This window comes from Schistocerca nitens, chromosome 6 (assembly GCF_023898315.1).
Source record: "Schistocerca nitens isolate TAMUIC-IGC-003100 chromosome 6, iqSchNite1.1, whole genome shotgun sequence".
Lineage (NCBI taxonomy): Eukaryota > Metazoa > Arthropoda > Insecta > Orthoptera > Acrididae > Schistocerca > Schistocerca nitens.
The window spans coordinates 390,532,719-390,548,939 of record NC_064619.1 but is presented as its reverse complement, the minus strand read 5'-3'; the positions used below and the strand labels follow the sequence as shown (position 1 = coordinate 390,548,939).

Genomic DNA, 16,221 nt, shown 5'->3' with positions numbered 1-16,221 from the left:
CCTGTCCCCATAGTAACTGCAATAGCTTAGCCATGATATGTAAATGGTATTTCATCAGACCTTCAACTGTCCATTGTGCAAAACTCTAGCATAATATCAGTGCATCTGATCTTGGGTGCTTGAGCACGGAATATTCCATCTCTGAGATCATGCAGGCCCATATCATGTACAATATGATAAAGGTGTACTGTGAATGTCTCAAGAGAAAACCATTTCCTATCCAAATTTTCTATGATGTGCAACAGTGTGTTCTTGACAGCAGCCATCATCAACTAATCTGTATTAAAAGAGCTGATAGAGTGGCCATAGTGTAGAAAATCACTCACCAATTCACAGAACCAGTGAGCAGCCATACTGTCCAGAACTGTCACCTTACTTTGATGTATAGGAACGATTGTACAACATTTTTTTCGTGGATCATTGCATGGAACTGAGTGCAGAGATTAGCAACAGTGCCTGAACACTACCTCTGGACTCTCAAAGCATGGCAGAAGTTGGGCAGGGCTGTTGAATCTTGGTTCATTTCGGGGGAACGCTGACTGGAGTATGCGTACATTGAAAACTACACGCAGTGATGCATCCCACTTGCCAACAGGAGACTGTTCAGGCAGGTGATGGAGGTTGTCTCATGTAGTGGATATTTATATGTGGTTAAACAGGGCCCTTTATACATCTGACATTGTATCTAGCCAGCTACTGATACAGGAACCTATTATCTGATCATATTTGTGTGTTTCTTCAGCACAGCATCTCACAAATAACATGTAATCTCAGTAAAACAATTTACCACCCTGTCATTCCTGAATTGTGGTTTAAGGAACCCTCAGAGGAAATGATGGTCATCTTACCTCATTTCTGCTGAACTCATTTTGGATATTATTGAGTGAGATGTGGGCTCCTTGGATCTAGCTGTGCCCAATATCAAAGAATTGTTGGTGGTGATGTTCGTAGATTAGGGTGGCTTCCCAACACCCACAGTGTCTTGGGAAGCCCGTGCCACAACGCATCATCAATCACCATGGCGGGGGGGGGGGGGGGGGGGGGTGCTACATGCTACTAAATAACTGTCTGTAGTTCAGGTCCACAAGAGTGTACTTTATGTGTATTTATCCTGGGGAAATACCATCTGGGGAGCTGCATTGAGAAAATAAGTTTCCCTGGTCCCTCAAAAAAAATATTACTGGAAAACTTTTAATGCAATGGCTACAACAGTTGTAGATCTACTTCTCAACATACACACCTTCGGATATTTCGTCATTTTGTGGGATCAACTTTTGTATCTTTGTGTCATGAGAGTCTGTCACCTGGAGTTTGTTCCAGTGTGTGGAAGCTGCCTGTATTACTTCATCATTACAGAAATGTTGATGAAACAAGAATTTATACGGAGGTAAGAAAAGTTGAAAAATTTTGCCATAGTATGGATGAACAAACAAAATGTGCTGAATCTTTGTGGGAGAGCTATGTTCTGAATCAACTCATCAACTGCGTTGTGTACCTATCCATGCTGTTCTAAACAGACTGTCACGGTGTTCCATAGTGTTTTATTATAAAGGGCCCCGTACATGATCAGACAATTTGCAGAACTTTACTACATGTACCGAATATTTGATGGTGTGCGGTGCTGTTTGACATGTTTGTCAAACATAGAACATGTTTAACAGAAATTTTGATTGACAGGAAATTTGACAAGTTTGGTGGTCATTGCTTATGTTGATGTTTCGCCACATATGTTTAGTGAAAAAGAGTTTTACTACAGTTTATCCCACTGTATTGTGAGTTTTTACAACTGTGGAAACAATGATCAAGGATAAAAAAATAGCACTAGCAGTTACCAAAACAATAGAGATGGTCTGTCTTTCCCAGCCATACAAGGGCATTATAAATGATTGAGATGATTTCACAGATTTACTGTAGCTGTTATTTGACATATTGTCACAGGGCTTTGTACACAAGTAGAACAAAATCAAAAAGCTTTTATTATTATTATTATTATTATTATTATTATTATTATTGATAAGAGTGCTTCATATGTGACTCCCTACTGATTCTGCAGATATCAAGCTCTTCGCATTTCAGTGTAGCATGTTCCTATCAATCAGTTCAAAAATATTGTTGATGCGAGCTCACAGTTTGGTAGGTTTGTTGGCAGAGGAGGCGTTAACACTGAATTTTTCACGTAACTTCACACAAAAAAAAATCTGCTGAGGTTAGGGGGGAGAGTGTGGAGGCCTAACATGAATTGCTGATCATTGGCCCCACCATGACAGATCCATTGGTGTTTCAATTTTCTGTTTAAGAATTTGTTAACATCATGGTGGGAGTGGGGTAAAGCACCTCCTGTTGGTAGGCGAGAAGCACACTGTCGGCCTCCAGTTGTTGCATGAACCAATATTCCGTCATGTCCAAATACATGTGTCATGTAACAGTCTTTTTGCAAAAGAAAAAGGTACCATAAGCTTTAAACCATGAGACAGTGTTGCACGATAGCATAGGGATTCCTTGTCCCTCAGATTCACACATTGTGCCTTTTCACTGTGTCATTTATGAGAAATGTTGCTTCATCATTGAAGAGGGGTTTCTCGCAAAACTATCTTCTTTCATAATTGTTGCAACTGTAACAAAAATTGTTGCAACTGTAACAAAAATTCAGAGTCTGACTTTGACATTGGGAGTTAGGGGTTGTAGTAATTGGAAGCAGTAAAGCTTCAGCTTCAGTCGCTTCCTTAAGATCTGCCAAACAGTTGGTTGTGAGATATTCAGTTCCTGCTTGCTCTGTTCGTCGATTTCTATGGGCTACGTGCAAAACTCATATGCGCATGATCAACCGTTTCTTCACTTTCTGCAGGCTGACCTATTGATTTCCCCTTGCAGAGCATCCTGATGCTTTAAATGGCACATACCATTGCCGAATGGAATTGACAGTTGGTGTATCTTCGTTGAACTACATTATGAAGTGTTATTGCACTGTCATGACAGACAGATGTGAATGCCTTTCAAGCCCAACATACACTTTCTTGGTACCCGTTGTCAAAATTTTTTAGTTTTTCTATGTGTTTTGAGTTTTGTGCCAATATGTAAATTAATCTAGCTACAGTGAATTTATGAAATTGCTTCAATCATTTATAATAACCTTGTATATTATGCAGAAAGAGATCGAGAAAAAATTCTGCGCACAGCATACAATTGGAAATACGATTAAATTTTTAAAAAAGATACAGATAAAATAAAGTAAAAATCAAAGTTCTCTGGTTCTTCCACAGGATATGTAGGCCATATGCTCCCACATTGTAATATCTTAACAAAATGTCATTGGAGGACCAAGTAAATGAGAACAAATTTTCACATGCTTGTGTTTTCTGTTTCAGTGTGAGGGTGAAGTAACTCCAAACAAGATGTTAAATGTTTTGCATTCTATTTGTAGAAAGTTGATGTAGTCATCAGGTTCTGAGTACAATGTAGATTTACTTGTGTATATTTCTCTCTCATTTTATACCATTCCCTGGATGAGTATCTTGTTTTCTTCTTCTTCTTCTTCTTCTTCTTCTTCTTCTTCTTCATCTTTCCCTTCTTTCAAGACATTGCCATTGTCAATGTTAGAAATGTTTTATTGGCATTTGTAGTGATTCCCAATTGTTTCAGAATACAACATGAAAGAACAGCACCTGCTTCAGAAGTGAAATTAAGTTGGCAAACTTGTAAGATTGTGTACGGGCTTGGTTGACACATCCATGGTTCTATAAGAGCAAATTTGACAAATAAGTTTGATTGTTTATGGGAACTCTGACATTAAATGTTCTGTGTTTCACTTCTGTGCAAGTCATTGGTGAATGAAATGTATTTTCTGTCTCCGATAACTAACATCAGTTTTAATGCTAACACAGTCAGCATGAATTTGGTCTTGCGTGAAGGACCACCAACCAACCTGTCAGTGCATCAACTTCACCTAAATTCCTAAGATAAATCAAACAGTTGTCCATTCTTCATTTGTGCAAATACTATGCAATAATTTGTTGCCGTCATTTTGATACAACTGCACAAATGATAGTGCTATTTCTACACAATGGACTTTGTGTTTACACATTAAGGTCTTTGCCTCCCACTTAGCTCACAATTTCCTGCTCAACAGATGCTTCATTACTACTGACCCAACTATGTGTTGAGTATAAAAGTGATAATTGCTCTGTAGAAAAGTGGAATGTAATTCAGGTGTTTAAGTTGTAATAGAAATACTGTATAATTAAAAATAATGAGTTGTGCCTGTTGGCTGGTGCAGCGTATGGATCTGGAGTGAGGCAGATGGTGAAAGGTAGTGGTAACTGTGGGTTTACTGCAAATATCTTCTGTGGAAACAGTTCCTGCCAACTTCCACCAAAGGAAAATGTACCAAGGAGTCAATAGGAACAACAAAAATTGCAGTATGCAGCAAAAAAATTTCTAAAACCAGAATTACATGTTAATTTTTCCGTGCTTCTTTGTAATGCAGTGAAAATAATATGAGGATGTTTCGTATTCTTTTAGGAAGTGAACTGCAAAATGTGATATGTATAATGAGATGATTAACAAAAATGAGAAAAGGCAACCACTCAGTTAGTCAGTTGATGGACAGTGCATAGAAAATACCACAGAGATGTGCAAATAACACCAGCATACTAGAGAAGGAAAGACTCTACACAACTACAGAATTAAATAAGAAAAAAAAGAAAAGCTGTTTGTAACATATGAGGGGTAGTTGCAAAATTTTAAGTACCACCTCGCAAAACTAAAGTTACTTAATGAATTTATTGCCACTGGTCTTGCTGTAGTGGTTTATACCATTTCCTGTCAGATCACCGAAGTTAAGCGTTGTCAGGCTTGGCTAGCACTTGGATTACATAACTGTGGGAAGCACAAATAGAAAGACATTTTTATTAGTGCAACTAGCTATACCTATGACTTGATGACACCAGAAAAGCAAGACAAAGTGGTAAATTACAAAGCCAGACACAGTCAGATAGAACGACAAATTTCATGGCTATTTGGGGAAACAAATTAAAGACCTGCAAATGAAAATTACCGTACAGGATGACAGGAGTTCACCCTTACGAACAGCCAGCCTCGGCAGCAGCCAGTGGAACAGTGGCACATAATGTGATCACGAGCTCCTGAATGAAGAGACAAGTGTTGAAGTTTCTATCAGAGAAGCCTGAGGTTTGGTTTGCCATGTTGGATCTAGCATTCATGCTGAACAACATGACAGAAGATTACACTAAGTACACGGTGGTTGTCAATAGCCTGGATGCACGAACGGTAGAGACAGTGTTAGATGTTATATTTAAATGCCCACATGAGACTGGTACTTTCACCTGAGAGACACAGTAATAAAATGAAACTTCCTGGCAGATTAAAGTTGTGTGGCAGACCTATACTCAAACTCAGGAGCTCGAGTCTCGGTCCGCCACACAGTTTTAATCTGCCAGGAAGTTTCATATCAGTGCACACTCCGCTGCAGAGTGAAAATCTCACTCGGAAACATCCCCCAGGCTGTGGCTAAGCCATGTCTCCGCAATATCCTCTTTCAGGAGTGCTAGTTCTGCAAGGTTCGCAGGAGAGCTTCTGTAAGTTTGGAAAGTAGGAGACGAGATATTGGCAAAAGTAAAGCTGTGAGGGCGGGGCGTGAGTCATGCTTGGGTAGCTTAGATGGTAGAGCACTTCCCCACAAAAGAAAAAGGTCCCGAGTTTGAGTCTTGGTCCACCACACAGTTTTAATCTGCCAGGAAGTTTCATATCAGCACACACTCCGCTGCAGAGTGAAAATCTCATACAGTAATACAGTGTCTATGCAAATCCATAGACCAGTGAATGCAGCAGGTCATGCACCCAGAACATATTGGCAATAGGACACCTTCTGAGTTTTGGCGGCATCTCTTGAAATATTGTAGAGGAGACACACTAAGACATGTTTGACTCACACAGCTGCCACTGTTGTTAAAAGCGGTGATTGTCACATGTACCTCTGATAACATCAACTCTGTGTTGTCAATGCAGACAAAAGAGATGCAGTAGTGGGACAAGTAAGCAGAGCAGCAATAACACAAGATGTGGACGGCGACAGCGCTGTGGAAGCTGCAGCCTATAAGGCAAGTGCCGAGAGTTAATGTTGATGCGCAACTCCGTGATCTGAAGCTACAGACTGACATAATGCATAAGTAGCTGTCTATACTAGTGGCATAACTGTCCTGGATGACAGAGGCAGGCACAGGTGGGATGAGATGAACTTTCACTTCACGTTGCTTATTCCCGAATGAGCTCAGTGCAGTGCAGTAAGCGTAGCAGGCCGTATGTTTTCTGAAAGTCACCAAGATACAGATGAGGTGATAATCACTACAACCATAGTAACTGAGTGTGAAATTGTAGGAAACAAACAAGGTTCTGCACTCATGGTTGGACCAATTATGTGAGAGAGTTTAGCCAGGACAACAGAGAGAAAACTGTCCATCTTTTGATTTGCAGCTCCTTGTATTGGCCATGTTTGCAGTTAAAATTGTTGGATGTGAGGTCCGCCAGTTATGCAAAACACCATTTTTCTCAGGACCCAGTGCCAAAACATGTTTGGGTACTGAGAAAAATGGTTTTTTGCATAACTGGCAGACCACACATCCAGCAAGAGAGAAAACTGTTTGCCTACTCACATTATCTGGGCACCTTTACATAAAGGATCAATAAACAAACCGACATCACCTAGTCTATACGGCTTAGATGTCAGTGTGCTGCCACATAAACGGACTTAAGAGGAAATAATGGGTGCAGCACTTCATCTAATGACCACCAGCAGTTCACTAATTAAGACATATGGTGAACAATAAGTAACAATACGTATCGGGTTCAGTGAAAGATTCAAATGAAAGTTCGTACTAGCAGAAGTGCCAAAGTCAATACTGGGAGCAGACTTTATCCACCACCATGGGCTACAGCTACAGCTGAGCACAGCACAAATTAGACAGAGAAGTTAGGTAACTATGGGTGCTGTAGCAGAGTTTCGAGCAATGTTCTTGCTTACTTAATAAAGCAGTTTCACCAGAATTGGGCCTTAAGGTGCTTCACAACACAGTGCATAACATTAAAACCACAGCACGTAAACTGGTTTTTCAAAGGCTGAGAAGACTGGCCCCAACTGGCTTGCAGGAGCAAAAGCAGAGTTTGACAGCATGTTAGAAGCGGGCATCATATGGAGATCAGATAGCCTGTGGGTGTTGCCCTTGCACCTGGTCCAAAAGGATTCAGGCACTTGGAGACCCTACAGGGATTATCATGCACTAAATGCAAGGACATTCCCTGACCACTACCCTGCTCCCATTCTCAGGATTTTACAAACGTGTTGGACAGAACCCCAGTTTTCAGCGTGGTAGACCAGCCTACAGCCAGCTCCTAGTGGCTGAAGCAGACATTTGCAAGACTGCCTTCATAACCTGATTCAGCCTCCGAGTTTCTCCTCATGCCATTTGAGCTTAAAAGTGCAGCACAACTTTGCCAGAGGTTCATTGGTGAAGTTCTGAGGAGACTAGAGTTCTGCTTCAGATACCTGGAATGCTGTATTGATATTTTCACAAATGGCTGAAGTACATGAAGACCAACTGAAGATGGCATTCGAGGTAATCAGGAAGTATGGGCTAATAATAAACAACACTAAGTATGCCCTTCAGCAGAAACAAGTCACAATCTTAGGGTGTGAAGTATCGGTGTTGGGTATCTGTCCTCAAAGAAAATGTGTAGGCCATTAAAAACATCCCACTACTGGCAAACAGTCCCTGCCATCGATGCCTGTCATGCAACAGACCTTTGAGAAGGCAAGACACAATTTACAAGAAGCAATCCTTTTGGCACACACTGCTTGTAATGTGACATTGACAGTTGTAGTGGACGCCAGGCAGTTTGTAACTGGTATGGCCCTGCATCAAAAAGTTGAGCATAGTTGGAAACCTTTAGGACTTTTCCTCAAAAAAGCACAAGCTAAGTTGAGTGTGTATGACAGGGGGCTGCTGGCCATTTATGGGGCATTCCAATACTTTCATTCTTATGTCAAAGGTTGGCCTTTTACAGTTTGTACCGACCATAAGTCATTTACCTTCACATTGCGGGGGAGGAAAGAAGCTTGTTCTCCACAGCAATTCCACCAGCTGGAATTCAGTGGGCAATTTACCACCTATATCAAGCTCATAAAATGGATGCACAGTATCATGGCAGATTTGTTCTCAAGGGTCGGTGCATTTTAGACACCAGTAGATTATGATCAGCTAAGAACAGAGCAAGCCATGGTTGGACAGCTAGAGCAATTATTGCAGGACAACTCGATGTCCCTTAAACTCCAGCAAGTGTGGATATTATGCAAGGAGGGACTCATTTGATGTGACTCACAGCCTTACACATACCAACTCTAACACAACCATCAAATTGTTGATGGCATGTAACAATACTATGAAAAGGAACGTTGCTACTCACTATATAGTGGAGATGCTGAGTCACAGATAGGCACTACAAAAAGACACTCACAATTAAAGCTTTAGGCTGTTAAGGCCTTCATCAACAAGTCACGCACACGTGACTGCAGTCTCAGGCAACTGTACCCACTGGTCGTCTATTTTTGACAAAGGCCTTACGGGCCAAAAGCGTTATTTGTAACAGTCTTTTTGTTGTGCCTGTCTGTGGCTCAGCAACTCCACTATATAATGAGTAGCAACTTTCCTTTTCATAATATTGTTACATTCCATCCTGGATTTTCCATTGTTTGAATTCTTGGTGGAGTAATTTTTGTGGCCTGGCATAAAGAAAAATTTCTGGAAGGTGGTGAGGAAGTGCCGACCCCGTCAAAAGTGTAATCTTATAGTGCATTTAAAATTAGTTGCAACTTTTGACATTTAGCTGACCGGAGGGGGGTGTGACACCATTGTCCAGGTAACACCAATGGCAAGCTGGCTTTCCCCACCAGGACACGAGCACTTTGGCTGGTAAAGCGCCCCTTTTGCCACACCATGAGTAAACAGTACCATGTGGTGTCAAGCATTAGATGCATCAATGTTTGTCAGCTCTTGTAGTAAAGTCATATTTTCTGGTGTTGAAGTGTTCTGTAGTCATCAGGTATTGTGAATAAGTGTTTTGTGTTGGCGTTGCATTAATGACAACAGTGCAGTACTTTTGAATAGGAGATTTGCAATAAAAGTGTCATCCAAGAACACATTCACCGGGTGGGAAGATAATGTTCTGCTGCAAAACATACCTCAGAATTTGATAATAGTAATGGACAAAACGCCATACCACTTTGTTGTGATCCATAAAGCTCCAACAACGCAGTGGCCGAAAGTGGATATTTTTCTCTGGGTACAAAGACATGTTCCATGAGATAAAGTTTAACCTAGCATGTACAAGGTGATGTTAATGAAACTTTTAGTGTTGTATAAGCCAAAACTTCACGATACCATGTCGACGAACTGGCTAATGGTAAAGTACATAGTTTAATCAGACTTCATCCATATCATGCTCATTTAAATCTGACAGAATATACTGGCCTATGTGAAAAGTAACATGGCAAAAAACAGGAAGAAGTTTACACTCACTGAGACTGAAATGCTGATAAAAGAAGCCACTGCAAATGTTGCATGACAGGACTGGGCTTGAGTTGTCAGCCATAATACCAAAAAGGTAGTTGAGGAGACATTGATTCATGAAGGACTGTGATGAGTTTTGAGTAATACGTAACTTCACCTGTTGCCATGTTAAAATTTGCTTCTCTTGTTAAAACACAGTATAGTTTAGAAATATTCATCTCACTAACATTGTAATGGAGTCGAAAATTGTGACAGAATCCTGAAATAGTGTATTATTAAACTAACAACTTAGTGCAAGTCAGGTCAGTAGTTTATGAAACAGCAAATTCTCAGTACACAAATAAATCTGTAACTTCTTAGCTTATATTGTTACAAAACCCACAGCAGTTCTTGTTTCACCGTGATCCTCAATAATTACGTTATTTCATTGAAAAAATCTGTAGTCACTTGAATATTGCTGTAAGGAAATTCCACTTATTAATCATATGGCAGAACAGTCTCATAATCATTTTCATTTGCCAAAATCTTGTTTCGATATCTCAAAACATTTACGATACAAGAAATTTATGAATATTTCATTCTAGTTTTTTAGTGACCCAAGAGTTCATGTCAGAGTGCTTTATGTACATTCCATTTTCTCAAGATTGGGAACAGACAGTGTTATCCTGGCAAGTTTAAAGAGTAATTCAATATATTATGTACATTTAATACACAGCAACAGGTAACCTAACGCGCATCAAACACAAATTCATAGGGAACCTATTTTTCACTTCAAACTAAGAATTTCTTGCAGTAATTTACCTACTACTGAAATATCACAATAACTATGACTATTAACAAAATGATAGGTGGTTTTGTCATGAAGCTGACAACTTCAACTATAGGATGTTTATTACCAAATAGTTTCTATAAAATCATTTCAGAAAGATTGCAGATCGGCCAGTTTGTTGTTCACGCAGTCAAGTGACCCTGCCATGTTACGCAGCGACTAGGACTGGCATTATACTGTGGACGTCTGCTCACAAATGCTACACACACTGACAACTATGCTTCCCTCCACTTGCTCTGTGCTGAACTGTCAAAAGTCGCAACTTATTGTAAACACACTATAGCAGAGACATTCACAAGACTGTAGGAGACTTCCCAGAAGCAACAAATCAACTTTTCCATGTGCACATAGACCTCGAAGGCCCACTGTCACCATCTGAGGAGTACTGTTATTCATTTGCAGCAATAGACAGGTATACTTGTTGATCGGAGGCAGTACCTGTCAGAGTCATTTCAGCAGAGACTAAACGGAGGGCCTTCGTAAGCGTGACCACTATGGTCACAGATTCGAATCCTGCCTCGGGCATGGATGTGTGTGATGTCCTTAGGTTAGTCAGGTTTAAGTAGTTCTAAGTTCTAGGGGACTGATGACCTGAGATGTTAAGTCCCATAGAGCTCAGAGCCATTTTTGAGGGCCTTCGTAAACACATAGGTGTCTTCATTTGGATGTCCATATCACATCACCACCGATCGAGGGCAACAGTTTGAATCAACCCTATTCGTAGAGCTGTCTACATTATGTGGATTCCAACATCACCACAGGATCAGTCACTATCTAGCAAACAATGGTATGGTGGAGAAATGGCACAGGATGTTAAAAACTGCATTTATGTACCACAATAACTCACTAGTTTTTTTGGGGCTGCAGAAAGCCTTTAAGCCTGACATGGGGGCCTCCACCACTCAAATGGTTGGTAGGGAAACTTTGTGCCTACTGATGGATTTTTATGTAGCACAACTGACCGATACATCATCAGAGCCACCGTATGCGCTGCAGTAGATTAAGAGGCTAATAACTACACTGCTCCCTTCCAAACCCTCATGACATGGTGAATGAAAAGTGTTCATACACAAGGAAATTGCAATGTGCTCGCATGTCATGTTAAAAATGGATATGGTATGCATGCTGTTGCAGCATCTTATTTAGGATCTTTACAGATGCTGAAGCAAAATAAACATACATTATAGACAGCATACAATGATAAGCTGCTGACAATGTTGTGGAAGAGCAACAAACGCCAGCGACTTTCACAAGGACAGGTCAGCGTGTTCTTCACAAGTATCAACACATACCAGGAGCTCCACTCTGCCAGGAGGGGGAGGTCTGTGAGGAAAGCGCCTGCTATAGATGACGAATACAGACATATTTATTATTCTTTGATCAAGCAGCTGAGTTGTAATGATGCTATTCTTTGGTAGATTTAGTGTTGACAATTTTTTGTTATTGATCAGTTTTCAAGTTGTTGAATGGAATTTTTGAGAGAAATAAATAGGTTCAGTGCTTACTGTAGTCTTTTCGTGCAGTGCAGATTGTGCAACAGGCTAAATATCTATACAACTATTTTTTGAAAGTGATAATTTAAACTTTATGAATACCCCTCTTACTTATTCCACTTTGTTAGTGGTCTGTGCCATTTTGTTTTTCTCCTCTACTGGTGTGTTACAATACTGTGGCAAAAGGTTTCTGTGTGCCAGTGCTGCAGACATCTGCCTGCAAGTGAACAGAAAATTAATTGTGTAACTTTATTTCTCTTCCTGTCTGAACTATTTATTTTCCATGATTCATTTCCATACAAGGCTACACTCGTGACAATTGACTTAAGAAAAGATTTCGTAAAACATAAATATATATATTACATGCTAACAAATTTCTCTTTTTCAGCGGTATTTTTCTTGCTATTGCTTTTAGTGCCACATTTTCTGATATCATTCCTCCATAATTGCCTGATATAATTTGATAACATCTCATTACCCTTATTTACTGTTGTTGATGTTCATCTTATAACTTATTGCCAGAACACTATGCATTCCACTCAGCTGATCTTCCAAACCCTTTGCTGTCTGTTATGGAATTACAGTGACCTCGACAAACCACAAAATTGTTATTTCTTCTACACAGACATTAATTCCCTTTCCAAATTTCTCCTGGATTTCCTTAACTGCTTGTTCAGTGTACAGATTGAAAAACATGGGGGATAGGCCACTACTATGTCTACCTCCTATCTCAACTACTGCTTATCTTTCATGTCCAGTGCCTGTTATAACTGCAGTCTTGCTTCTAATGGTTCAAATGGCTCTGAGCACTATGGGACTCAACTGCTGAGGTTATTAGTCCCCTAGAACTTAGAACTAGTTAAACCTAACTAACCTAAGGACATCACAAACATCCATGCCCGAGGCAGGATTCGAACCTGCGACCGTAGCGGTCCTGCGGTTCCAGACTGCAGCGCCTTTAACCGCACGGCCACTTCGGCCGGCTTAGTCTTGCTTCTGTACTAGTTGTAGATAACCTTCCATTCCCTGTATATTTTCATGCTACCTTCAAGATTTCAAAGAATGTATTCTAGTTAACATTCTGAAAATTTTCTCTGAATTTACAAATGGTATAAATGTAGTTTAACTTCGCATGATCCTACCTTTCTCCAGAACTCAAACTGATCTTCCTTAATGTCAACTTGTACCAGTTTCTTCAGTTCTTCTGTAAATAATTTGTCAGTATTTTGCAGCCATGACCTATTAACTGATGATTTAATAATAGTTACTTCTGTCAGCACCTGCCCTGTTTTGATTAGGAATAATTACATTCTTTTTGAAATCTGATGGTGTTTCGCCTGCCTCATATATTTTGCACACTATTTGGGATAGTTTTGACATGGCTGGCTCTCTCACAGATCTAATTAATTATAAGGGAATTTCACCTACTCCAAAGGCTTTCTTTCAATTAAGGTTTTTCAGTACTATGTCAAGTTCTTTTCACAGTATCATATCTCCCAGCTCATCCTCATCTACTTTCCCTTCCCTTTCTGTAATATTGTCCTCAAGTCCATTTCTATTGTATAGACCCTCTATATATGTCTTCCACATTGCAGCCTTCTTGGCCTGCCATCTGAGCTCTTAATATTCATACAGGTGACTATCTTTTCTCCAAAGTTCTATTTAATTTTCCTGTAGGCAACATATCTCTTTTACATAATCAAGATTGCTTCTACAGATTAAAACATATTTGAAATAAATTTTACTATATTATGGATGTACATTTACTGACATAGTCTGTGTAGACTGACAGAATTAATGTTAAAAAGGTTAACTTGAAAAATTGAAGTGTGAAGTATATTCAAGATCTTCATCTAGGATATTTTGACTGACTAATATGCATTACTTGCATACTAATGACACCTGGTCTATAGGCAGAGCAGAGACGACAATGAAATTTTATTGCTGTTATGTTCAGTCACAAATCTAACTGGCAGTCGTTAAAAGAATTACAGTTGACAATACCACCCGTTACGAAGACAGTTTAGTGAGTGACGGGAAGTATCATCTATAAGGTATCATATACATGTTGAAAATCTCTGACGCATGAGCGTTTGCCTCTTATAGGGGAGGCACTGTCTCCCTTGGCATTGTGAGAAAGTTACTTTCTGATAACTCTGGTATGTTATAAGGGTAGTTGGAATTTAAAAAGTGACACACAGTATATGAGGAATTAATTATTGAAAATAGTGTGCTTCTGGGCGCTTTGCCAAGTTTGTGCTCTAAATGGAATCAACAACTTGGCAAAACATCGAGAAGCATCCTGTTAATTAGTCGGCAGGTAGTGCTGTACTAACTGAAGAAGTCTCGCAACTTCAACCTGGGGTACTTGTTCTAACAGCTAAAAAAACATGAAACAGTCACATCTAGAGTGTCTCAAAACTGCCGTGTCTGGACTAAGGACTCATTAACCAAAAGATGTTGCTACTTTTTGAACAATATTTTAACTCTTAGTAAAGTTATTTTCTGTTTGCTTGTCTACAGTCCAGGAGGAAAATGTTATTTCTTAGCAAAGTGTTCACATGTTGTTCTACAATAGAAAGATGGGGCAAATTGAAGTTAGTATGAAATTTTGCAAATCATGCTCATGGTAACAGCACTTCCAGTAAAAGTTAGGGCGCCTGGTACAAGAATCTGGCACAGTTTCTGTCTCCTACAGAGGTTAATTCAGTTAACTGTGCATGAGAGGTACACCGTGTTTTGAAAAAGCAAGAAATTGCCTCGGTCCACAAATTTGCTATTAGGAAATATCTGATTTTGTAATTTTCTCTGATGACATTAAGTAATACGGTTTGATCCCTTAACATTTCATGTGTCTGTACAGTTCATTTTCCAGTGCATGCGTTGCTGAATTTGCAGCAATTTAAATAAAGACATATCTGGGTACAACTATGTAAATATTCCTCAGTCACTTCTTGCAATAATCAATGTCCTTTTCATATTTCAGGTGGCAGTGAATATAGCAAAAGACACTGGCTCAACAGGTCTTGTTTATGTTAGTACCAATCCCAAGTTTTCACTTAAGCAAGTGGAAAGTTTCTTCAACTTCACCATCCCATGTGGAGTATGATAATGAGGAAGACTGCTATAATCTGGTGTAAGATTTTGTTTTTCGTATCTACATGGGATTTTAACAACTGCACAATCTCTCATTTTGTTACACATGAGCTGTCACAGAGAAATTTTGATGACTTTGTATTGTTCGAACTGATGTTCATGATATATTTATACATTTTTTTATGACTGTACTTATTTAACAATGCCAAAATATTTACATTGTAGTCATTTGATGCTAGTCATTAATGTAAGAAAAAAGAAGCACATTTACACTTTTTTAAGTTTTTGTTATTTAAATTTTGCTGTTAACCAATCACAAAGGCTGTCTGTGTTGTAAATATTTATACAAGTAATGACAAACAATTTTTGAAATTATCTATTTTTACACTGCTGCTCTTCAGTACAATGTTATAGTCACTGATCTCTCTTAATGTATTATATAATTAAACAGTTTATTTTATATCGAAAGTTTTATTTAATTTTTGCTATGTTGTATTGGGCATTGTCTTTCCTTTGATGACTTCCATATCATAAATACTCTCTTCGAATGTCATGTGGTGCCATAATTGTAAAGATAACATATTCTTGGGACTATTTAAAATTAGAGCAGTTGGAGCAAACTTACCCGGATCTCCGTTTTCCATTCCTTTGTTTAGCCCATTGCTTGTTGCAGTGAAGCAATCTTTTCAATAGGGTTTCTGTGATTTTCAAAAATCCAGTTTGTTTGTGTTACTTTCTTCGAATTGAGAAGACTTGCTTCTTATTCATCCTGAAGTATGACATTTAAGTATCATATACAGAATGCAAAAGAGAAGTTCAAACAGTGGATATTGAAATAGAATAATATGCTAGTTTTTATGGTATAGTTGAAGGTGTACCAAGTGAGAACATGGGTACAAATTCTCTTGTTATATTGCTGCTAAATGAGATTGACTTGGTATCTGCTGTAAGTGTTTTCAATTCTTCCAAATTTTTGTCACATTGTGTGGCATGGTAGGTAAGTGCCAGACAGCAAATCAAAAAGTTTGGGGTCCAATGCCTCTCTTCCAAGTAATTATTTTTGTCACTTATCACCAACTTTGGTTTTGGAAATATATTATTAATGTGAGAAATGTCATGTCACATCATCATCCGGCACCCACATAAAACTGTTCTTTCCCCTGTAATTGCCTGGGTAAGTTAGTTCAAAGATTGGAGTAAGATAGTGGCACAACTTAAGTATAAC

The 16,221-nt window shown here is 39.1% G+C and overlaps 1 protein-coding gene across 2 annotated transcripts in view; it reads left to right on the top strand.

Moving 5' to 3' along the window:
* The window catches only part of LOC126263143 (protein XRP2-like), a 44,384-nt gene extending 28,920 nt beyond the window's left edge, over nt 1-15,464 (top strand). For both annotated transcript variants that reach the window (XM_049960178.1, XM_049960177.1), the window contains one exon: nt 14,887-15,464. In XM_049960178.1, the coding sequence (XP_049816135.1) occupies nt 14,887-15,009 (123 nt within the window). In that variant the 3' untranslated portion in view covers nt 15,010-15,464. The remainder of the gene's footprint in view (nt 1-14,886) is intronic.
* The last annotated feature ends 757 nt before the right edge of the window (nt 15,465-16,221 follow it).